Source organism: Phocoena phocoena, chromosome 5 (genome assembly GCF_963924675.1).
Source record: "Phocoena phocoena chromosome 5, mPhoPho1.1, whole genome shotgun sequence".
NCBI lineage: Eukaryota > Metazoa > Chordata > Mammalia > Artiodactyla > Phocoenidae > Phocoena > Phocoena phocoena.
Genome location: NC_089223.1, coordinates 29,402,745 through 29,427,686, shown reverse-complemented (window position 1 = coordinate 29,427,686; position 24,942 = coordinate 29,402,745). Strand labels below are relative to the sequence as shown.

At 48.9% G+C, this 24,942-nt stretch overlaps 1 protein-coding gene across 2 annotated transcripts in view; it reads right to left on the bottom strand.

Moving 5' to 3' along the window:
- Nucleotides 1-1,998: 1,998 nt before the first annotated feature.
- DCLK2 (doublecortin like kinase 2) overlaps nucleotides 1,999-24,942 on the bottom strand; it is a 152,885-nt gene continuing 129,941 nt past the window's right edge. For both annotated transcript variants that reach the window (XM_065877312.1, XM_065877311.1), the window contains 8 exons: nucleotides 23,886-24,005; nucleotides 23,254-23,400; nucleotides 15,986-16,119; nucleotides 15,497-15,574; nucleotides 9,262-9,358; nucleotides 8,288-8,368; nucleotides 7,030-7,146; nucleotides 1,999-2,199 (listed from right to left, as the gene is read on the bottom strand). In XM_065877312.1, coding sequence (XP_065733384.1) covers nucleotides 1,999-2,199; nucleotides 7,030-7,146; nucleotides 8,288-8,368; nucleotides 9,262-9,358; nucleotides 15,497-15,574; nucleotides 15,986-16,119; nucleotides 23,254-23,400; nucleotides 23,886-24,005 — 975 coding nt within the window. The remainder of the gene's footprint in view (nucleotides 2,200-7,029; nucleotides 7,147-8,287; nucleotides 8,369-9,261; nucleotides 9,359-15,496; nucleotides 15,575-15,985; nucleotides 16,120-23,253; nucleotides 23,401-23,885; nucleotides 24,006-24,942) is intronic.

Genomic DNA, 24,942 nt, shown 5'->3' with positions numbered 1-24,942 from the left:
TCTCCAGGCCACCCAAGGGTGCCACAGAACGTGGGAGCATGTGCGGGACAGAAGGTGCTCCAGCTCCTGTCGCCAGTGACTGGCACTGCCCTGGCCATATATTTTCTTAAGTCTTTAGCAAACGTCTTTGAACCTTGCAGTTTGAGAGATGGGGTCGAGTTTCAGGCTCCGGTCAGTACACTAAAGGCCTCGCTCCGTCATTCTTCCATTTTCCTTTTCACTATCCTCATTTTTCTCCTCTTTCTTTGACATTAGCTCGTCGCTGCCATTAACAAACATTTTTCTATTGGAAGCTATGAAAAAGCTTGCTCTTTAACCAGTGAGAAGAGCGACAGGCAGAATGTTCTGGACCTGCCCATCAATACCCTCTCTTGAAGCCTGCACCCACTGGAGCTGTGTGCCCAGGAAGCCCATCTGCATCCTGTCACCTGCCTCTGGATTGGATCACGGGTCAGCACCAGCCCAGAGAGAAATCATCACACAGCAGTGGGAACGAAGAGAACCAGAGCTGAAAGATACAGTTTCAAGCCGTGGAGCTGTACCGCCTTGCGAAGCTGGGGACAGAAGCAGTTGCAGGCTAAGCCAGAGCCCAGGCAAGCAGACGTTATGAGGGAACAGAAACCAAGAGCCAAAACGCAATGAAAGAAGCAGAGACAGGAGACGGCACAGTCTCTGAGACAGACACAGACAGACGAGCACAGCTGCCCCAGCTCCCCATTTCCTATAAAGCCTGACCTTCCTGTCTCTGGTTCCATCGAAGTCCCCTGTTGTACACTAACAATCTCTATTCGTTTTTGAGCTTTTGTGAGTTTCTGCACCTGTAATCAAACACACTTCCAGGTGCACCTCCGTGTGTTCTTCCCAAGCACCTCTCTTCCCCGTTGCAACCCCGAGACAAAAACAAACACCGGCATCAGCCAGAACCTGGGCCGGGGAGGTGTTGCTTTGACCACACACTCTTGGCAAAACCACCACGCAGGAACCTCTACCCACCCTGACGGCTATTTCTCAAGAAGGAAAAGTTTATTGGATACACTTGTAGGCGGCAAAAGTCTAACAATGAGAATGAACTACAGGCCCACCCGTTTAGAAGATGAGCAGGTAAAACAAATTCACTGATTATATACAATCATTAAAAAGAGCAGGGTGCTGGAAAAGAAGGAAAAACTGCCAGCAGCCTTCCAGAAGGTTAGTAACAGAGGATGTCTGCAGGCACCTTCCCGCCCAGTCCCCACTGCGCCCCGCGCTCCCTGGGGGTTGTTGCCGCCGCTGCAGACGAAAAGCAGACGGAGAAGGGAGGCTCCGGCGGCTCCTGGGGCCGCTGGTTGGTCCTGCTCTGCCCGCAGCCGGACCTGGAGAAGGAAGCGCCCCGGCGACTCGGCATGCACCACGCCTCTCGTTAAAAAGCCCCAAGGACAAGGTCGTCAGCATCTCCTAATACGGTCGTGGGAAGAGTCAGGGAAACACAACTTCGAGGGAAGAAACGGCCTTCCCTGCGGTCTGCACACAAGTCCAGAGCCAGTGTCGTCCTAGACGAGCCCCTGAGGCTGGGCGGAGTACCGGGACCAGCGTGTCCACTCGGGCTCCGAGCCTTGCGCGGGAAGCCAGCCCCCGACCCCCATCAGCAGAGGAAGGGCGCCCACAAAGGGACAGACGCAGTTCTGAGTTGCTTGTAAGAAAAAGGGAGCCCTCCTGAGTTTACTTAAATAAGAGAGAGATCTTGGTGCACCCAAAGTATTTCTATAAAAATGCGCTCAGTGTCAGATAAAAGTTGCACATTCTCCTGGTGACGCCGTCAAATGGCCACTGAACTGAGAAGACAGAGAATTTAAACGAAGCCACTCCGAGGACCTGTCCCCGAAGGCGACGCGCACAGGCCCCTCCAGGACCCGAGCGGAGCGCGCGGGAAGCGGTGGCCCTGGAGGCGCGCGCTCTCCACCCCGGCGATGCGATGCGATGCGCGGTGCGGGCAGCGATGCGGGCGGCGGCGGCAGCCGGTCAGTCGCGGTGGCGGCGCCAGGTCCCCGCCCGCTCGCACTCCGCGGCGGCGGCGGCGGCAGGAGAGCGCGGGGGCGACTCCGGGGACGCAGAGGGCTCCGGGGCAGGGGGCTCCGGGGCAGCGGGCTCCAGGCCGGGCCGGCTGCCGTCCGCGCCGAGCTTGCTGCCGAAGATCTGGCCCTCCTTATCTAGAGCCGTGTTCTGAGAAGAGATCAGGAGACAGTTAGCCCGCCGCCTCGGTCCCGGCACCGCGAGAAGGGCGCGCAGAGCATGCACGGCGGGAACAGTAGAGGAGAAGTAACGCCCGGCTGCCCCCGACGGCGGCCCACGGGCCAGCCCGTCCCCGGTGCCGCGGCCTCTGCTCCTACTGCCCTGGACGCGGCCTGGGCAGATCCTCCCCGGCTCCGGCTCCCAGCTGCCTGGGTTCGGGGCGCTTCTCCCCATGCCCCTGAGCCCAGAAGAGTCCTGGACAAGAAGCAAACCCCATAAGAATGCGAGGTCCCTGACAGCTAACTCTTCTAAAGAAGGTTCCCCGTCAGGGATTCGAAGAGTACTCACAGGTCATCTATAGTAAGTACCTCCCACCCCTGCATCACACCGGTGCCCCATAACCTATGGAAGCCCTGGGAATCGATGGCGCTGCATTACCCATCTTTCCATCCTCCACCATCTCCTCCCTGCTCTTCTCTTCTCTGTGCGGGTATCTTATCCTGTCACACCCCCAAGGGCTTTAACCTGCTCCCCTGCTCCAGGGGCGCAGAAGTCGTCTTACCTCCTGACCCTAGCCTGGGAGGTTGGCCCTGACCTGCCTTCCTCCTCCTCTGAGTGGGCTTGCGGACTTCTGCTCGGCCAGGCAGGCCGGGCCAGCAGCCCTCTCACTGGGTTTTCCAAACGTGCGGAGCCTTCGGTTCTCAGGCACCTTTAGCTACAAGGCACGTGGACCAGAAGTCCTTTTGTGGTCTAACCACCTTGAGGGGGAAATGCACCACTGATTCTTCCAGTACTCTTACTGGAAGGAAAAAAAAGTCTGGAGAAAATATGAACAATGGGGCTTCCTAGGACAGACTTGGGCGGCTGCCTTTGGGGCACTTGGTGTCAACTGGAAGACAGGTGTTCTCCACAGGCCCTTCCCAGCTCGGGCTGAACGCTCACGGATTGCCAAGGACAATTTCCGTTACCTGGAGAAGAGGTAACTGTGGACAAGCCAAATCAGAAACTCAGCATCGCTCTTTAACAACCTTCCAAGCTCCCAGTATGAGCAGAGGCCAGGCCACCCCTCAGTGAAAACACTGAAAGCGGGGAGAGGTGGCATTCACTTTTTTCTACCATAAAACTTCCCCTGGGTAGAAGAAAGCAACAGTCCCGCAGTTATTTCTCCTCTTCCCTTCCCGTCAAGAAGACGCATGTGTTCAGCGGAAGGAAGCACTGCTGTGCAGTTAGTACATACCATCGCCTGGGACCTAGTCAGAGGAAAGCAATGCAGGCGGCGTGAGAGGCAAGAGGGGCGAGGAGAGAAGCGGGGACAGAAACTAGACTTACTTTCAACAGAAGCAACACAGTCGAAACAGTTTTGTCTATCTTAAGCCCCAATCCTTCCCAGCTTCCCCCCGAAAGAAGCATAATCCCCGAGTGGGGAAGCACTCTTTTTGAATCCATCCTTTCTCCAGTCAGCTACAAGGCTACAAAATGCAGCGAGAAGGGGTTTCTTATCATTCCCTTTCCCACCACGAGATGGCCCCTTCTGGGCGAGGTGGTGAGCCCCCTCTGCAGGTGCACGGTCCTTTCTTAAGCATCTAAGGATAAGCCAGAGCAAATGCAAGTGCATTCTGAAACCACAGGCCCGTCTTAAACCAAAATCCTATCCAATCGTGTTCTCCTATCCCAAAGCCTAGCTGACCCTACACTGTCTTACCGCTAAAAATGCATCTTTGGAAATGTATTTGCAGAAAGAGAACAAAAGCCTTCATAAACGTCCCCATGTTATGCTCTCACTCACAAAAAGATGCTTTTTCACCTAAGTGAAAAACAGCCTTTAGCAGGAGAACGACTGGAGTTCTCCTCCCGTACACTCGCCAGCTTTTGGTCTGGGAAGGGAGGCAACGTGGCAAGGCGAGAAGTTTTAAGTAAAGTTTCCAAGGCTGCGTTTGGCTGAAACGGGTGTCAGTAGGTACAGGAGACCTGCACCCATGAGGAGCTGAGAGCTGGATGCTGGTGTCAGAGTCCAAGAGAAGCATGCAGATTGAAGAGGGGTGACAATTAGAGGCGGCTCTGATGAAGCATAGCATGTTGAATACCAGAATTCTGCTCCGGGGTCCCCAGAGTCTCAACGGGGTACAGAGTGAAACTCTGAAGTGTCTCTCAAACTGTCAAATCAAACTGTCAAACAAAATGCAGACAATAGCATCAACTTGACTTTCTTGCACCGTTATTTACCATTCCTACCCTATTATTTTCTCACCAGAGCCTCAGGCTCCAATCCTTTGGGGGGCGTGGGGGGCCAAGGCAGAGAGAACACTAGGGGTGGCAGAGGAGAGCAAGGTTCCGTCTGGGAGCGACACAGCCGTTCCTGAGGGCTCCGCCTCGGAACATTTATGCCCTGTTTCCACTGCTATTTGTATCTGTAGGAAACCACATGAGCCTCACATACCCCAGTTATGAGAACATATAAATACCAGGGAGACTCATTTGTGAATAATGATTTTTAAGAAAACATTTGAAACTGTTCCCAAGGGCAGGACACAAAGACGCACAGTGCTGGTGAAGAGAGCTAGGCAGACGACAACAGAAGCCTTGCAAGCTGCCCGGACGCAACCACGCCAGGTCCTCGGTCGGGGAAGGATGAGTATGACATCCCTGCGGAGGCCTGCTCACCGCTGCTCTGGGGGACAAGCCAGAATTCACAGGCCAGCTTTTTGGCCGTGGAGAACTGGTACCCCCAGAGGCAGGCTCTACTGATTCCCCCGTAGGCAGCGAGCGTGATGATGTCGTCAGCACCTCCCCAGAGCTAACGAACGAGCTGTGGAGTTGTGTACGGAATGCGGGGTTAGATGGAACCCTACCAACATGCCCAAGATGACACTGAACACACACGGGAACACACAACTTTCACAATCACCGCTGGAATCACAATAAAGCATGGTTCATTCACACAAACATCCGGTTAAAGCTCAGGAGTTTGAAATTTAACAGTTGAAATCCATCAGCAAATGGAAAAATGCCATTTGTAAACCGTGAGATGTAGTTTCTGTCTGAGAGAACCTAAACGTCCTTAACCAGAACAGAGCCTACACTGGGCCAAAAGGCAGAAGGGCTGATCATTCCAGAACCTTGGTGGGCCACAGGCCTTGGGCCATCCATTCCCATCTGGGCCGTGAGTTGACGGGTGACCCAGGGAATGAGGGGGGAGCTGCCGTAAGCCCTGGGCGCATTTTTAAAGTTTAAGTTTTTTAAATTTTAAATTGTTGTAAATTTCCCCAGAAGCTGCCTAATAACGCAGCCGGAGGCAGGGCGGTGACCCCTAACCCCAGCCGGCAGCCTTGCTCTCAAGGGTGAACCGCCTGAGAACTCTCTCATGCTCAGTCAAGATGGTGCTTTGCAAAGGGTTTAAGCTGACACTCCGTGACAACTCTGACTTTCTCAGGCTCTCTGCAGAACACTGCTGAGATGCCAGGAAAACCACAGCTCAAGAGGCCTTCCCGCTCTTTCGGCCCGGAGTCCATCATCACCCCCACTCGCGAGTCCGGCAGCACATCAGCCTGCAAGCCTGGCCTGGGGTCTGGAGCGGGGAGCGCCGCCACCCACCCCGCGGGAGGAGGACGGTGCGGCGGTGCCAGGACGGTGGTGGAGGCTCCAGGAGCAGCCCGCCTCCCCGCACTCACGAGGGGGCGGGGCTTCTCTCTGCCTCTGTCTGGACCCGCGTCCTCGCTGGGAAGCTTCCGAGGCTACGGTGCGCCCTGAGAATAAGCAACTGTTTTCCTCCCAGTCGCTAGGACATCGAGCCTTTCCAGAGGGTGAGGGCCTGTCCGGAGGTCAGGGTGACGGAGCTGTCCGGCTCCACAGATCCCCTCAGTACTGGGGTGGCCAAGACCCAGCTCAGGCCCCCGCCTCCGGAGAAAGCCAGACTCCCGGCCGCGGCTCCCTGATCCTGTGCGCGGGACGGAGATCACGCCAAGGATCCGTGCTCTACACACGGCACCGGAGCAGGTGCGGACACGCCAGGGGCCAGTTTCACGGCCCCACTTGGGCGAGGACTTGGGTCTGGACAGCTGGTGGGAGGGTGCGCGCCACGCTTCTGGCTCAGTTTTATTTTTTCTGCCTTCTCCCATTTGCTGAACTTACTTTCATGCTACTTCACTTACTTTAATGCCACTTTTCATCTGCTGTGTTTGTGGATTTAGGTAAGCTGCCTTTTTAAAAACATTTTGGAAGAAGAAAGATTTGAAAAAATATGGGGATCACTGTTACTGACTTCTCATAAAATTTTACCAACCCTGAAAAAACTAATACATTTTTTTCATTCTTCTGAACTTTTAAAAAACACAAAACACTGACTTTTTAAAATGGAATTTGCTTAACTCTGGCTGTTTCTTATCCCAAGTTCCAAAGAATCATTCAAAGCTCAAATAATCTATTTCTGAGGCCTTGAGTAGTCAGGGAGTCACTTCCTTTTGCTGTAAGTCCCACCTGGGCTTGGGAACCGCTCTCTAGACGGGAAAGCAGAGGTGAGACAGAAGTAGCTGCCTGGAGGCCACCAAGCCCAGGAGAAGAGGCTGGGACGCCCCGGGCCAGGGGCCCATCAGCCTGGCCTTGCTGGGACCTGCGCAACCTCTGATCCCAGGACCCAAGGCCTGGGAGCTGGCCAAAGGGTGCCCTTCACGTGCCAAGCCATTCCTGAAGTGGAGAGGAACACGACAGCGCCCACGGCCGCGTGAGGGAAGCGCCTGGCGGCTGACTTGATAAGATTCGATGTCGGCCGGAGCAGTGAGCCAGACGCTGCAGCTGCCCAAGGGCAGAACCACCCATTCTACTTACCATGATAACGGAGACCCCGGTGGTGGTGCTGTTCTGTTTGGGGAGCGCGTTATTAAAGTGCTGTTTGAGTTTACCTGTTACTTCAGCCTGCATATTATTCTCCTGGGAGGCATCGTCCTACAGGAAAGAATCAAATACACTGCCTTTGATTCTCACGTCTATGTTGTCTCTTCCTCAGCAGTCACACACCAGCCCAGTCACCACCACCATCTCCTCCTAAATGGGCCCATCTGAGCCACAAGGTCGGGGGAACAATCTAAGTGAAGTAATTAGAAATGATTACCATTATTCACCAGTCCCCTGCCCTCGGAAAGACCCTCTGCCATTCACCTCCCTCCTTAGGTCTGAAGGGGGCCGAGGAGAGGGCAGAGGTCCCAGTGGCACAAGGACATTCTACAGGGTTCTGAGACCCTTCCCCCGCAGCACAAATGCCACCTAATTTAGTATAGAGCCCTCCCACGGAAACATCAAAATTCATGAACAGTTTAGCATTTTAATCAAGAATGCAGGTAGCTGTTAGTCCTGATCGCTCATTTAAAAAATATGGCATCTCAGCTACTTGGCCCAAGAGCCAAGTCACTTAGCAGGACCCAGAGAGTTTGAACGGAAAGGTCGGGACATGTGGGACAGTGGGTGGCAGAGGTGCCTGGGGAGCCAAAGTCAGCAAAAGCCCCTGAATTAACGTCACTGTCCCGGAGCCTCCAGGACTGAGGGGGACGCAGCCTCTTCCTGCTGTTGCCATTTCGTGGATCGTGTTTACCACGAGCCCAGAGCCACCGCCCAAGCTCAGAGAAATTCCAGGCAACGTCACACATCCTCTGCCTATCTCTGGCAGGACCGCATCCCGGCCACGCCGCCTGCAGCAGGAGTGCTCCTGGGACCACGTGCCATGAAGACAGAGACCAGGGTCTGACACAGGCTCATCTCTGGGCAAATCCTAAAAACTCTCAAACCCCAGGATGACAGAAAAAGCTCCTTAGAGAGCATCCTGGCCAAACCCTTCTTCTCACAGACAAGGAAACTGAGGCCCAGGAAGGGACAGTGACGTGCCAGGTCACTCACAGAGCGGGATCCTGGTGCCAACCGCTTTTCTCCCAGAGAAGTGCCTTCATGCTACTTGCTCATTAGAGAAAACAGACATTTAATCCTCCACGGAACTTGGATGCAGAACTTTGCCTGCGCAAAAGCCCTGGTGAGGAAGCACGCTGTTGGCCACAGGACACAGAGACGTTGGTTCCCCGGGGACGTGGGTACTTACTGATACCCAGGGGTGACTCAGGATCTGTCCCGCAGTGCACCGCGCTTCAACGTTTACCTGAAGCATTTGACTGATTAGTTCCTGGAAAGAAATAAAGAAGGTGATAGAGCAGGCGACAGGGGGTAATTCCAGCATCAACACAGAAATCTTGAGTTTGCACCAAGTACTTCAAAGAACAGCCAACACAGCTGCTCAGCCATTTGAATGCAAAAGCTATTATCACCTCCACTGCCCGTGCCTAGGAGGCAATTACGCAGACACAGCTGCCTCCTGTCAGCGGCACTGAGAGAGGAAGAGGTCTCTCCCGAATCTACATTAAACCCAAGATGTTCTCTCCTAAGAGTTCCGGCCACTGTCATCATTCCACAGCGCAGAACCGCAGTGCTGCTCCTTCTGGCAATTCAGCAGGTCTCACAAATCCACCCCTAGAGTCTGACGGGTGTCCGTAACCCATTTCTTGAATAAATGAAAGAACAAACGTTTAGGGCTTAGAGGAGCACGGGAGGATGGTAGCGGCAAACTGGGACGACAGCCAGGAGGATGGTAGCGGCAAACTGGGACGACAGCCAGTCCAGCTTTCAGAATTTGGTTAAGCATTGCAGAGACCACACTGAGGAAGGAACTTAATGAAGAACCACACATTAAAAGTCAAGACAGGGGCTTCCCTGGTGGCGCAGTGGTTGAGAGTCCGCCTGCCGATGCAGGGGACGCGGGTTCGTGCCCCGGTCCGGGAAGATCCCACATGCCGCGGAGCGGCTGGGCCCGTGAGCCATGGCCGCTGAGCCTGCGCGTCCGGAGCCTGTGCTCCGCAACGGGAGGGGCCACAACAGTGAGAGGCCCGCATACCACAAAAAAAAGAAAAAAAAAAAGTCAAGACAGACACGGAGCTCAACACCAAGAGCTGCTACAGCCCCACACAATGGGTGAGGACCCTCAACACGACGCAACCCCTAGAAACGGGCCTGGATGGGTACCTTGGCTGAGTCTGTGATGTTGTCCCAGTAGGGGGCTGGAAACTCTAGCTTCCCAGCCAAGATCTGGTCGAAGAGATCTTCCTGGAGATTGTTCTCACTAAGTCAGTGATGGAGAAACAGAGAAAGAGTCAGAGTCACCATACAGTTTTTAACAAAATGCTCATGGGAAGGCGGGGGAGGAGTCCAGTCTCTCTGGCTTGGGCATTTCATAGCTCAGCTGTGGATCTCAACTGCATTTGGGATGACACTCTCTCCCTTTTAGACAAAGAACCGAAGAACATTTCCGGCCTGGGAATCACAGAAAAAGAGGGAGGTCTGTGTGTGTGTGTGTGTGTGTGTGTGTGTGTGTGGGGAGAGGTGGGGAGAGATGGGGAGAGATGGGGGGGGCGGAGGGAGGGGGGAGGGAAAGAGAGGATGAGGGAGAGGGGGAGAGGGGGAAGAGAGGGAGCGGGGAGAGAGAAGAGACAAAGATGCAAGAACTTTGTTCAGTGGGTACAGGGTTTCAACGTGGAAAGACGAAGATGTTCCGGAGATGGACGGTAGTGATGGTTGTACAACATTGTAAATGTACTTAATACCACCTAACCCTTAAAACTATACACTTAAAAATGGTTTGAATGATAAATTTTACGTTACATATATTTTTCCACGATAAAAAAAGACTCAAGAAAAAAATGGCATCCACAAATGATGTAAATCCTCATTTCAGCAAAAAAACAAGCTCAGCACCTGCCCTCAGTCTCTCGTGGTAGTAAGAGGGGAAAAGCAGCACATTTGAGTCAGATCTCCTTGTCCTTCCTCTTTCTACTCTTCCAAGAAAACAGCCAAAGATCAGTGAAGTAGCCAACATATGAAAACATCACAAGGAGTTCAGAATCTGGATAAACATTCATGACACAATGTGCTCCCCGCTTTGGAACTTGCCTTTCATTGAAGCTCAGTCCGAGACAAAGAGCCCATCCAAGGACATCGACTAGAGAACTGCACGGTTGAGGCAAACCCACCTCGCCACCCCTGGGTGAACATACCTCCCCACCCTGTGCCTACCTGCCCCCCCCACCAAGGTGCACCTGCAAACACAGCTGGTGCCTACCGGATAAATGATGACTTGACTTTTTATGGATGGCGCCATGGAAACACTGCTGGGAAAAATTCAGGAAGCTGGGCGTCCCCTACCTCCCAGAAAACTGCATCTCCACGGCCACAGAGCCCCTTCTCTTGGCGGGCACGTCAATGGCCAGAGTGAGAACACAGTCATTGGCTTTCTAGGCCATCACAAAGCCCTAGGAGAAAACTTAGGATGCATTGCTGGGGTCAAGATCAAAATCCAGGAGCGAAGTTCCGTCTCACTCGGCAAGGGTGCAACATTCCTCCCGGAGCTCCCGACAGGCTCCCTGCAGCCTACTTACTCCTCAGGGTGCTCACGTGGGACCCTGCCCAGTCTTCTGGACAGGAGGCTGCTCATGGTACCAGCCCTCCAGGGTCTGCAAGGGCAAGTGTGGTGTCCCTAGAAATACATCGCTCCAGGGAGTGTCCAGCGACAAATTTGGGGGCTGTGTGATGAGATGGCTGCCTCGTTCCTGTTCTAGGAAAAAAAGAGTAGAGTTCGTGGGCCGGTGAACATTCGTGACCTCTAACCAAGCCCAGTGGAATCGACACCGCTGGTCCATGACGTCTGGGTCACGCAGCACACAGAGCAGCACAAGTCAGGCCAGATCACCGGATGAGGCAAAAGATGCCCCCACCCACCTCGCTCTCCTAAAAAGTGATATTCTTGGAGTGAGCACAGACTCTTTCTAGGTGTCTAAATATTTTCTCTCCTTTTCACTGTTACTTCTCTACTGATTTAATTCAGCTCAACTCTCCTTCAAAATGAGTAAAGGATGAAAAAAATAATAAAAAATAAATGAGTAAAGGATGCATCTAAGAACACAATGGGATTTTACAGAAATCTTTAGAAAATTGGAGGACCCCAGGAGACAATGTTAGAAGGAGACAGAAAAAAGTCAGCCATTTCCAGAATTTGTTCTTTGTAGCCATTCCTCTCTAGGACTGCACTCATCTCCTTTTTGGTATTTTCCTGGAATCTCGACTAGCTTATGTTCTTTTAATATCTATGGCTTTTATTTTGTTAACAAACAGCTAAAACATTGGGGGTGTGTCTGCAGGATTTAGGTCCTTGGCAAAACAGCCTAAGTCAACAACAAAACCCCAAGATCCTGGCAATTAGAATGGCACCCTCAGGACCCGTGCTGTGAACTGCAAGAGCTTTGGGAATTTCGGGCTGCCCTCACGAGAGCAGAGCTGAAGAGAATTTATCCTTCTTAGCAGTCACATAATAAAAGCCTCTCTGATTAAACCTTCCCTGGATTCATAACACATTTATACTGTACAATCTGGCTGAGATGCTTCAGGCACTTTTTAGTGCTTCAATAGCACAGTGCTCTAAGTATGAAAATGCCCATTAAGAAAAACACTTTGAAAACAGCAAGAGTCTGTGTACACTCTTTCCAATGCCAAGTCATTAAAGGCCGGACAAGGTAACCTGAAAAGATGTTGTAAGCTATTTCACAAATGATGTGCAAACATCTGACTTCAAGGGGGGTATGTACGTGTGTGTCTTTAAAAGAAACATCAAATACCTCAGCATGGTCAGGCAAGTATTACTTGTCAGTGGCCCTAAGAACAGACTTGCTTAGGCAATAACTAAACTTCCAGTTGCCTCTGAAAAACCAACATCCTTCTCAGTAGCAATGAATCTGGTGTTGAAAAGACTGGAGGGAAAATATATGTCAGCCCAAGACTAAAGCCCGAAAACCCTAAAAGAAGAATGAGAGATGCTACAGTGAAAGAAGTTGAAACTGTCAATTCCAAGGAACAATTTTAATTAAAAAGCTTTGGGTGAAAATCATCTTTTGTAGAAAACAAATATTTTGAGATATCTGTTTGAAGGACTTTATTTTAGGTACAAATTTAAGTAGATAATCTGTCTTATACCATAGTCATTTATCATTCTTTAAAGGACCACTTCCATAATTTATATATATGATACATAAAATATATAAAAATAATATATTTTATATTATAGAAGGTTATAAAGTCTATCCAGAATGTCTCTGTACGCTGTGAAGATGTTTCTGTAACTAGTATTTAACATAATAGATTCTCTTTCATCACAACATGGTATGAAAGAGGGAAAACATTTTCAAAAGTAAGCTATCTAGAGTTGTAGGACCAGCTTCTGAATATAACATCTAAGGCAGCAGCTTTCAGAATGTAGTTTTACTGCTTTTGATTAGCCAGACTTATCCCAAGATCCCGCAAAGCTGCTGCTGTCCATTGGATAACAAGTCACAATAGATACATATTGTTCAATCTGAGTCTCACTTTTGTTAAAAAGTAAAAAGCAAAGTCAAAGAAAAAACTCCCAGGCTGCGCTGGCAAGTGGCAACACTAGAGGGAGTTGTGAGCACACATTCCTCTACAACTGATCCCTGATACCCTTTTCCAACTGCTCTTAACTTGGGTTAACCAAGGAGGGAAACTCTACTGTAAGTGGTCCTAGAATTACTTACTATCAAAACCCACTACCCTAGGGGCTTCCCTGGTGGCGCAGTGGTTGAGAGTCCACCTGCCGATGCAGGGGACGCGGGTTCATGCCCCGGTCCGGGAAGATCCCACATGCCGCAGAGCGGCTGGGCCCGTGAGCCATGGCCGCTGAGGCTGAGCGTCCGGAGCCTGTGCTCCGCAACGGGAGGGGCCACAGCAGTGAGAGGCCCGCGTACCGCAAAAAAAATAAATAAACCCACTACCCTCTGCACTTGACTAGTTCCCAAAACAAGTCATCACTGAAACCAGCCAGGGCACAGTGTGACTGTAAAAATAGCCACAAATGATCCCCCTCCCTCTATGTACACACTTAACCTTCTCCCACATTTACCCCAGGCTTAGCTATTTGATTTCGTTTGGTCAACGGGACATCAATGAAGAAATATGCGGCAAGCAGAGACTTGGAAAGTGCTCTGGCTGCTTTGGGATATCCTGTATCCACCATCATGTGAAGCCCATGCTAGCCCACCGGACGCTGAAAGGCACATGGCCAAGTCATATCTGTTTCCCAGCTGACACTGAGCCAACTACCAGGCATATGAGTGAGGCTACACTGGACCTCACGCCCCCACTGAGCCAGCCCAGAGCAGAAGAACTGCTCAATGGACTCACAGAATGATTTACACCCCTGCCTTTAGGGGAAGTTTATTATTCAGCAAAAACTGATACGTCCAGTAATCCTACAGTCTGTATAACCCACCTGAGTAACGATCTTGACGGAAAACCATGATGTTGATGGCCAGATGGAAAGAACTTTCCACCTACAGAAACGTAACCCATGCCACAAGGACAAGGTCCCACGCAAATGTCATATCTTTCACGGAACCTTTTGTGATTTCTAGCCCCCAACTTAGCATGACCTCATATGCTCAGTTATTCTGATTGATCGATATTCTCGTGATGTATCTACACCAGAAGGCTCTCACAAGTACAGACGGACATCTCTGTCATTCTTGTGTTTAGTGTCAGCAAAAGAAAAAAAAACCTGTTCAACTCAATTAAAAATTGATCATTTAAAAAAGATAAACCTTTCAACTTTTCTGTGTGTTTGAAAGCTTTCACAATAAAATGCGGGGTGGGGGGGGGTAATGGAATAAACTTATTTTTCACTTACTGACCGAATACTACAATGTAAACGCTATGGCCTCAGAGAATATGTTTTGTTCACCACTCGATTCCCAGCACTTAGAATAGTACCTGGCCCACAGGAGCTACTCTACAAAGAGTTGTAAAATGAACAAAGAAGGGATTAAAAGGAAAAGAGCATTCAAGAAAACTCAGAGGAAAATCAAACATGCACCATTAGATGAACTTCTGCTTCAAAGTGTTCATTTGCTCCAAAGAGGGAGACAGAACTGATCAAAAGAGATGCTGTGTCAAAGCCCCACACGCCCCCTAGTCATGGACTGCTGGGTGCGAGTGCACTCTGTGGACCCCAGCACACACCCAAACACCATGTGTGGCCACCAGACGAGGCGCAGGGTCACCAAGGGTCAATCTGCTGTTCCCAGTTCTGTTTATGCCAAAAGTATTTGTAATTCTACTTAATATTACGTGAACGGACAAAATAAATTTAAAAAGAAAGAATTCCCTGTTTCTACAAGAACTAGGTCGAATGCTTTGCAAAGTGAGTTGTTTAAAAACTGCTGTTGAGGGCTTCCCTGGTGGCGCAGTGGTTGAGAGTCCACCTGCCGATGCAGGGGACACGGGTTTGTGCCCCAGTCCGGGAAGATCCCACGTGCCGCGGAGCGGCTGGGCCCGTGAGCCATGGCCGCTGAGCCTGTGCGTCCGGAGCCTGTGCTCCACAACGGGAGAGGCCACAGCAGTGAGAGGCCCGAGTACTGCCAAAAAAAAAAAAACTGCTGTTGAGGGGGCTTCCCTGGTTGCACAGTGGTTAAGAATTCGCCTGGCAATGCAGGGGAAACGGGTTCGAGCCCTGGTCCGGGAAGATCCCACATGCCACAGAGCAAATAAGCCCATGCGCCGCAACTACTGAGCCTGCGCTCTAGAGGCCGTGAGCCACAATTACTGAGCCAGTGCTCCTAGAGCCCGTGCTCCGCAACAAGAGAAGCCACCTCAGTGAGAAACCCGCTCACGGCAACAAAAAGTAGCCCCCACTCTCAACAACTAGAGAAAGCATGTGCATAGCAACAAAGACCCAACACAGCCAAAAATAAATAAATAAATTTATTAAAAAAAAAAAAAAACCAAAAAACTGCTGTCGAATTAAGTAGAAGAGACAACTCTTTAAGAACTAGAAAAAGGCTTACCTGGAAGGATCAGATTGCTTCACAAGGATCTTTAAATCTATTCCTCTTGAAAAAGACTGAGAATGGAAATCATAGACACTGGACTATGGGTGTGTTTTACGGAAGAATGACCGCAGGAAACTCAGGGGACCAAACAAAAAGCAAAGGCCTTGGCCTCACATCAAAAGTGTGGACAAGGAATATACATTAATAGGTTGTAAATTAAGATAAAAAAGTGAAAGGTATGTTTGTGTAATTTTTAACTGACATTTTTATTGAGCAGTTTCTGGTCCTGATTGCCAGAAGTAGAATGTCTGCTTCCTGATCAAAGGGAGAGGGTTTACAATTCAAATATTGTCATTCAAAGAGCCACTGACCTTCGGAAGGGTGGGAATCCACAGAGCAGTATGTACGTGATCACCCCAGCTGCCCAAATGTCCACCTTCAGGCCATAGCTGGGGAAACAAAGTGGGTGGGAGGAGAGAAACAGTGATACTACTCCCAGGAACCCTGCACATTACTGGAGTACTTGCCTTTGTTTGTTAGGGAAAAAAGGCCTTTTGGTACCAAACTGCTCGTTTCATGTAAAGGAATGAATTACCCTCTGGACAAAAGGTGTCTGCTCTTCTCCCAACCTCACCACCATCTTGGGGACTCCAAGACTGGCCTTGGAACAGAAGTCAAGGCCTAGGGCTCTTGGAACTAGGAGCACAAACTCAAGCTCCTGGGATCAAAATCATGGTGCAGGTAACAGTCTCTCCTGCCCTCCACATTCCCAAGAGGCATGTGAATACACAGCAGGAGTAGCAGCAAAATATACCCTTTCCCAAAGTTAAAGCACTAACCCAAACCCCCAGGAGGCATACCCGGTTTCAGCAATGATTTCTGGGGCCACATAAGTCGGGGTGCCACAGACTGTGTATAAAGGGCCTTCTACCACAGTGGCCAGCCCGAAGTCTCCCAGTTTCAAAGACTTGGTCCCATCAGGATATTCACACACCTGGAACAGAAACCAGCCAATAATCAGAAGTCTTTTTTTTTTTTTTTCCTCAGTGATTGCAAGGGGTGGGGGGCCTTTGGAATTAGGCAGAAAGGACACAGATACATTTACTAACAAATCAAAAGAAATCTCTCCTTGTGATATTAACGGCATGGTTTATCTTTGTTGCTTCTTAAAGCTCTAGTTTTTCTTTTTAGAGATTTTGCATGACTGTGTGAAATAGGAAAAAGACAATATTTCTACCTTTGCAAAACGTTCCTTACCTAGGAGTATAATGAACATGTCTGCATGCTGAGGAGTGTAGGTGGCTGCTTACCTGGTTGGCTCGAGAGCCCTCTAAAACTTCTGTTGTGTGTTTCCTGAGCGCTGGCGGGAAGGGGGGATGTGAGAGCCTCAGAAATGTTTATGAAGTGTCCACTGGAGGGCTAGGTGGTCTCCAACTTGCATGTTTAGTTTAGAAAATAAAATTAGAACTTGTTCTCTAGACAATGATGAATATAAATATTACATAGGGGAGAACCCTGGAAATTTAGAAAGAAAATGACTTTGGGGATCAGACAGCCTGAGCTTGCATAACCAACCACCCCACCCATTTTCTGGTGATGTGACCTTTGAAAGTCTCTCACTCGCCCTGGGCAGGATTCTTCATCTGTGAAATGGGAGGACAGGGGTCCTTGGCTCACGGGGTTGGTGTGAGGATGAAATGAGATGAAGTACAGATCAGGACTTAATGAATGTTCCTTCCTTTCCTAGAAGGACCGACTGATTACATCAGGTAAATCATCATCTTGGAAAAGGTTTAACAATGCTGATGAACATGTAACAACTTTTCTAGAAAGCACTGCAACCATATGTAAATTTCTTAATATCCTTCATAACCTTTGATCCTGTAAATCTACTTCTAAGAACCTGTTGCTCTGAGGCAACAGAGATGGACCGAAAGGTTATACACAAGAATGCCAATATCAGAATTCATCTGTTTTTAAAAACTGGAAGAAACATAAATGGCCAACAGGGTAATGACTTAATAAATCATGGTAACTCCAATAAAGATGTTGAAAAAGAAAACCAAACAGACAAAAAAATAACCAAAAAAAAAAAAATCATGGTAAATCCCTACAATGAAATATTATACAGTCACTAATAAGCACATTTCAAATAAATATTAATCATGGGAAATATTTACTATATTACATAAAATTTTTTTAAATATTCAAAATTATATATATGCTGTAACACCCCAAAATGTTAAGTTTATCTCTAGGTGGTAGCATTACAGGTTACTTTAATTTTCTTCTTTATACTTTTCAGTAGTTTCCAAAATGTTTACAATGAACATGTGCTGGTTCCATAATTCAGAAAAAATTAATTTTATATATAAGCAAACTTTGCTTATAGGATAAAAATCCGGAAGTTACATTTTAAATGGATTGTTTTAGAAGCAAATGAGTGTGTCTGAGAACAAAACTGAGATTTGACTGTGGGATCTTTAACAAGCTGTCTATTTGCCTCTTGGACGTCCATTCTGAAAACACTCAATTTCAGAGGATAACTACAAAAACCTAACTTGTACTCACGTCATACCTTTCCTCTACTTTTACATTTTAAACATATTTTGTTTGTGTTTCCTTGTATTCTACCATGAACTGAATCAGATTTTCATCTAAACCACTACTTACTAAAGGAAGTGAAAAATTTAGCAAATTATGTTTTTTCAAGATAAGCATGTTCACAACATCATCCATTAGTCTGCTACTTAATGAGGGGGATGATTTATAAACTCCTCAATAAAAAGACGTCAAGAACCTCCAGCCTTCCTCATGCCAATGACCCCACCACCTTAATAGGCATTTTTTTAAGGATGACACTGAAATACCTTCCCAGCCTGTGATGTTCTCAGCAGTTTAAGAAGAGTATTTTTCACCTTAGTATTTTAATAACTGCTTCCATGTTGATGTACTAAATACCCATGTGCAGCATGCATCTTTATGACTTACAAGTTTCACAGGACTAATGATGAGGATTTGGAGTCCCTCACAGATATTTATCATTCTGAGTCAGCCCACAACTCAGCAGAAACATATTCAAAGCTACTAATGAGGCTTCCCTGGTGGCGCAGTGGTTGAGAGTCTACCTGCCGATGTAGGGGACACAGGTTCGTGCCCCGGTCTGGGAGGATCCCATGTGCTGCGGAGCAGCTGGGCCCGTGAGCCATGGCCACTGAGCCTGCGCATCCGGAGCCTGTGCTCCGCAACAGGAAAGGCCACAGCAGTGAGAGGCCCGCGTACCACAAAAAAAAAAAAAGCTACTAATGATTCAGCCTAAAGCAACAGAAACCAGGTTCTTAGTCATGCTTAGTCTTAGGACGACTTTCCATCCGTTATGTTTAATATAAACATGAACAAGAACAATCTGAATTACAGTTAGAATTTATGATGCATTTACTGAAACCCAGACTTTAGAAATTCCCTGAGTAATTGCAGTGATAAGAACATTATAACCGACATTATAATTCTAAATGTCTCTATCATGAGTAAAAAAAAAAAAGTTTTGTTAATGTCATTTTGTTTTTACAACTTTAAAATACACTCATTAGGTACATTTTTTAAAAACAGTGTTTATTTTAGACATTCAATTTAGGGATGCCTAGGGGTATTTAAGTGTTGTCAGATACTCCGAAGTCCCAGAAGTCCCGTTTTTCACATCCCCTATAAGGAATTCAGAGTCAGATGTAGGAGTATAAATAGAAAGGGACTGAACAGTCTATAATCATTGAATTATGTTTGGGCAAGTGGTACTCCTTGGCTAAACATCAAAAGGGAAGTGTCATAAGGGCCAGACAAGCCTGGAATAATAATATTTTATCTGATTCATCTCTCCCCAATGCTAGACACAAAGGCAAATATGTGGAAGAGAATGTAAGTAAATTTCAAATCTTAGCTGGAGATTCTCTTCAAAGCAGGAAAAAAAAATACATATATATACATCTATAAATCTACACATATACACACACACATTTATGACATTGCTGGGACTTCCCTGGTGGTGCAGTGGTTAAGAATCCTCCTGCCAACGGAGGGGACATGGGTTCAATCTCTGGTCCAGGAAGATCCCACATGCTGCAGAGCAACTAAGCCCATGCACCACAACTAATGAGCCTGTGCTCTAGAGCCCACAAGCACAACTACTGAGGCCGTGTGCCACAACTACTGAAGCCCGCGTGCCTGGAGCCCGTGCTCCGCAGCAAGAGAAGCCACCGCAATGAGAAGCCCGCACACCGAAACAAAGAGTAGCCCCGCTCGGCGCAACTAGAGAAAGCCCACGTGCAGCAACGAAAACCCAATGCAGCCAAAAATTTTTTTTAAATTTATGACATTGCTTTAAGAAACTGACACGGACACACACACATGGCTTTAAGAGACTGGTTTTAAGAAAGAGGTGGCTAAATGCACAGGGACTCCAAAGGCCTTCTGTTCTGGCAGAGAGTTCAGTTCTCCCCAGTAACGTGCATCCTCGCAGGACTTGGGAGATTCCAATATTTTCCTAAATGCTGTCTCACTGCACTACTATAGTCACCCTGCTGGACAATTAGGAAGAGAACTTTTGCTCCAATTTACAGATGAGGAAACTGAGGCTCAGAAAACTCAAGTTACGAGCAGGCAGCCAAGGGGGGCTCCAAACAAGACCACTGCCGTCCACCGCACCCTCCTGCGTCTAAAAGCCTGCACGGCCTGCAGACTCTCGGTGAGATCTGAACAGCCACCACTGTGAGAACTCCAGCCCTGCGGTGCTCAAAGGGCCCACCACAAGCTGAGAGATGCTGTCAAAAGTTGCTCTCAGAATGCAAAACTGAAATATGTGAGAAATGCAGATCCCACATACAAAGTGAATGCCACAAGCTCTCTAAATAAAATGTCAGCATCATGATTTAGCAGGACTTCAAATATGAGAAACCAACCCTCTTCTCTCCCCTGCCCCCAGAACTCCTGGAAACGTGGAATTTATCGCTGGTCTCTCATAGTTAACTCTGACAGGGCACCGCCAGGCTGTAACTCACGGCATTAATGGCCACCCCTGTGCTCCCTGACACAGTGACCCATACATCTCTGCTGGCAGGGGTTTAAATTATGACACTGCTGCCAGAGGAGGGGATGCAAATCAGATGTCTGAATGCTCTGGTGTTCAAAGGCCCAATTCTCTTCTAGAGTAGGAAGAGCTTGGCAGTCCCTCTGCGTATTTCCTTTTAGTGCCTCGATGGCACTTTTTCACGCCAACCTGCTGACTCTATCTAGGATCAGCCGAGGGGTCCAGTTAGGTTTCCAAAGGCAGGCACATATTCTACTTGGATATGCACAGCTAAGGGTCTCCAAAGCCCGACCCCACGGCCCTTTCATGTCACACATTAGCCTCATCCCGACATCAGTTTTATCATCTCCCTTCTCTGCCCTTTGGGCAGCACAGCAGGGTTAGAGCAGGTCTCGGAGTGGGGCGGACATTCATCCAGGTGGGGCAGGTGGGGCACTCGATTCCAATCTCCTGCCTACATTCTGAGACTCATCCTAACGGGGACTGATGTCTCCAACTGCTATCTTCCCTTGATGTGTAACAGCAGAAGAGGATGAGGGGCGGTTTTCTGAGATTCTGCATACAGTAAGGAACTGTGAGTGGAAAAGAGGGGAAATGGGGTGAGAACGGAATCAGTGAGCTGGGAAACGGGCACCCTCGGGTTTACAGGGAAGCTCACTCACCCCTCCACCACCCTCCTCGCCAGCTGGGCCCCCGCAGTCAGAGCCAGGCGGCGTGGGCACTGTGGTAACCACTGGTCCTCGGGCCCCGTGGCCCCGTGCTCTCAGAGAACGTCAATCACAGCGGCCACTGCGGTGACGTGGGCCGTGGAGAGCAGGGGCGTCCTCGTGAACACCTCGGCACTGTGTCTGGCTCCGCGGGGGGGAAGCCTTGTCCCCTCTGCCCCCGGCCAAGCTCTGTCAGTGGGGGAGGGGCGGGGCCAGCCCAGACTGCAGCCTCAAGGTGCAGAAGCAGCCCGTCGAGAGGAGGGAACCCCACGCCCTCACGTCCACCCAGGGGCCTGGCTTACCGCTGCCTCCATTCCTCTTTAGAGTTCACATAACACATCTTGTTTTACAGAGCAGGGGTGTTTACTTTCCTAATAGGAACAAACAGAGATGAAACATATTCCCTCAAGGCAGGAGACAGTAAGAAAAAAAACCTCACATACTTTTTAAGTGGACACTCGGAAATTATCCAATGGCATTAACCAAAAGGCGAAATGGATACCCTGAATTAGCAGAAAGCCCCAGGACGGCCCCAAAGCCTAGTCCATTCAGTTGTTATTTGCGTGCTGGGCGTATGAGGCAGGCTGTGGAGACTTGTGTTTGAGGGCCAGCTGCTGGCGACCTAGGTGACCATGGTGGTCAGTCACCAGCCGTCTACCCACGTCCACTGTGTGCTTCCTCGGCCCTGGGGATATAAAGTAACCGAAACATAGACCTTGCCCCGTTAGTGCTTACGACCTAGAGAAGACAACAGACAAGTAAACGATAAAATCACTGCACCACGGCAAGTGCAGTAAAAACCAGAGGTGGCCGTGACTGACTCCGCCGAGGGAGCCTGGGGTGATATCAAGAAGACAGGCCTCGGGCTGCCCTGGTGGCGCAGTGGTTGAGAGTCCGCCTGCCGATGCAGGGGACGCGGGTTCGTGCCCCGGTCCGGGAGGATCCCACATGCCACGGAGCGGCTGGGCCCGTGAGCCATGGCCGCTGAGCCTGCGCGTCCGGAGCCTGTGCTCCGCAACGGGAGAGGCCGCAACAGTGAGAGGTCCGCGTACCGCAAAAAAAAGGAGACAGGCCTTGCTCAGTATCTTACAAGAGGAACGTGTTTGCCACGTTGCTGGGGGAGAGGATGCTGCAAACAGAGACCAGTGTGGACACCAACAATGAGGTGTAATGCTGCTGAGGAAGTCAAGTCTTCACCAACTCCTGGACCCGGGGAAACCTGTGCTTGGATGCACACGATATGGGAGACTCAGATAGGCTCACCTGCCAAGCAGTAACGATGATGATGGTGACGCTCAGCCCTGAAAGGTGGAAACAGAGAAGCCAAGAGTCCTGTGTGCGTTTGGGAGATGTGTGTGTGCAGAACTCCCAAATCGCCTTCTCTAAAATTTCTCTACAATGTAGACACGAGGACTGTCCCCATTAGCAATGTTTGGTTTGAAGGCCACCATGAGGTGAGTTAAATATGGCTTGAAGGTGAGTGCCATGCTGGCCAGATGGGTAGGGAAGAGAGTAACAGGAGAAGAGGCTGGAAAGGTAAACTGGAACCAGATTATGAAGCTGAGTGCATATCAGAATAAGACTTTCATCTGTAGAACAACAGGACAAATGAGACTTTTAAACAAGAAAAGTTAGCATATCTGGGTCTCAATTTCCATATCTGTAGAGCTGAAATGAATGGACTAGATCATTTCCAAAGTTCCGCCCTGCACAGAAACGAACGCTTGTGTTCTACTGCTGTCTCCTACAAGCCTCTAATTCTGTTTCTGTCTCCAATTTATTCTTCAGAATTTTTTGCCTCATAAAATAATTTTCCTGCTCACCTTTCTTCAGTTAGCACCATCCATCAAATCGTAAATGAAAATATGTTTTCTAATGTCTGGTAAACAGTAAATGCAGAAGTGCAGATCAATTCGAGAAATCCATTAACATTTTATGGTCATTGACTTGAGTCAGGCTGATTTTCTAGATTTAAATTCTCTCAGCCCCGTATCTGCAGGGCTGGTATAGACTTTAAAATGTCATTGGGGCTTCCCTGGTGGCGCAGTGGTTGAGAGTCCGCCTGCCGATGCAGGGGATGCGGGTTCGTGCCCCGGTCCGGGAGGATCCCACATGCCACGGAGCGGCTGGGCCCGTGAGCCATGGCCGCTGAGCCTGCGAGTCCGGAGCCTGTGCTCCGCAACGGGAGAGGCCACAACAGTGAGAGGCCCGCGTACCACAAAAAATAAATGAATAAATAAAATAAAATGTCATAGTCTGCATATGATTATTTGCATGCAATTACTGTCACTTTAAAGGGAGAGAGGCCTGAGTTGGAACAGAAAAGGCAGAGATGACGTACCAAGAGGTTCTCTGGCTTGATGTCTCTGTGCACAATGCTGAGGGCATGGAGGTACCTGAGGGCGTTGGCCAGGTTGTACACCATGGCACTGCCATCTCTCTCAGTGTACTTGGTTGAAGAAGTAATTGCATCAAAGAGATCTCCACCCTAAAGGACACATAAAAGAACATATCAAAACATCGACAGTGGGGACTTCCCTGGTGGCACAGTGGTTAAGACTCTGCACTCTCAATGCAGAAGGCCAAGGTTCGATCCCTAGTCCGGGAACTAGATCCCACATGCGTGCCGCAACTAAGAGTTTGCACGCCACAACTAAGGCGCCCGTGTGCCGCAACTAAGGAGCCCATCTGCCATAACTAAGACCCAATGCAACCAAATAAATAAATAAATAAATATTTTAAAAAGCAAAACAAACCAAAACATCAACAGTGGCAGTTCTGTGAAGGTAACAAAGAAAGCTCATCAGCCTGGAGTAGATGAAAAAAATGACACAAGTGCCACTAAAACTGATGATTATAAATAATGGAAGTTTCAAGGTAGCAAAACACTTTTCCAATTAGGTCCTTCAAGAATATTGTACGTCTTGGGATTTGTCATCAATGAATTCTCTTGAAATCTCTCCATCCCCTTACTTTGACCAATTCCATCACCAGAAAAAGCTCAGTAGCTGTTTCCATCTCCTCAACCAGCATGATGATATTTGGATGTTTCACTCTGCGCAGTATCGACACTTCGTTCTCAATCAGATGCTCCTGTCAAAAAGGGTTTAGAGAGGTAGGTCAGAAATCACAGAACCCTCTGCTCTATCCCTGTGTTCTGGAGGACAACACAGGCTGTAGGTCTGACACTGAAGGAACAGAGACAAACCACACCCTGGCCCAGCTGGTATCCCTAGGGACAGGACAAGTCAGCGTGACACCTCATTGTAACTAACAGAAAGACATTCTTCAATACATCCCTCGAGGAGTTTCCTGGTTGCGCAGTGGTTAGGAATCCGCCTGCCAATGCAGGGGACACGGGTTTGAGCCCTGGTCCGGGAAGATCCCACATGCCGCGGAGCAACTAAGCCTGTGCGCCACAACTCCTGAGCCCACGTGCCACAACTCCTGAGCCCACGTGCCACAACTACTGAAGCTCACGCGCCTAGAGCCCATGCTGTGCAACAAGAGAAGCCACCATAATGAGAAGCCCGCACACCGCAAAGAAGAGTAACTCGCGCTCAACGCAACTAGAGAAAGCCCACACGCAGCAACAAAGACCCAACACAGCCAAAAATAAAATAAATAAATAAATTTATTAAAAAAAATACATCCCTCAAAAGGCTCGGCATGCTATCTGGCATATAAAACACACTCCTTTCTGTCTCTTCTTTATTTCTAACACCTTAAGAGGTTGTGATGCTATGAAAGCTTGTGTACGCCACACTGTGCTTTGCAGTTCAGCTGGAATCACTTTTCCCTTTCAGTATACACTCAGAAATAAAGACTAGGCATATAAGGAAATTTGGCATGCTTATGGGATACAACTTCTAGCATTACAAACATTTTTAGTTTTTAAACTATTACCAATATGAATTTGAATTTCATGGTGAAATTCATAAAAAAGAAACTTTCTTCTTCTACGATTGGGTATGAAATCATTCACCAGATGGATGTTCCTTATCATCTTGTATTTCAGAAATCAGGAGAC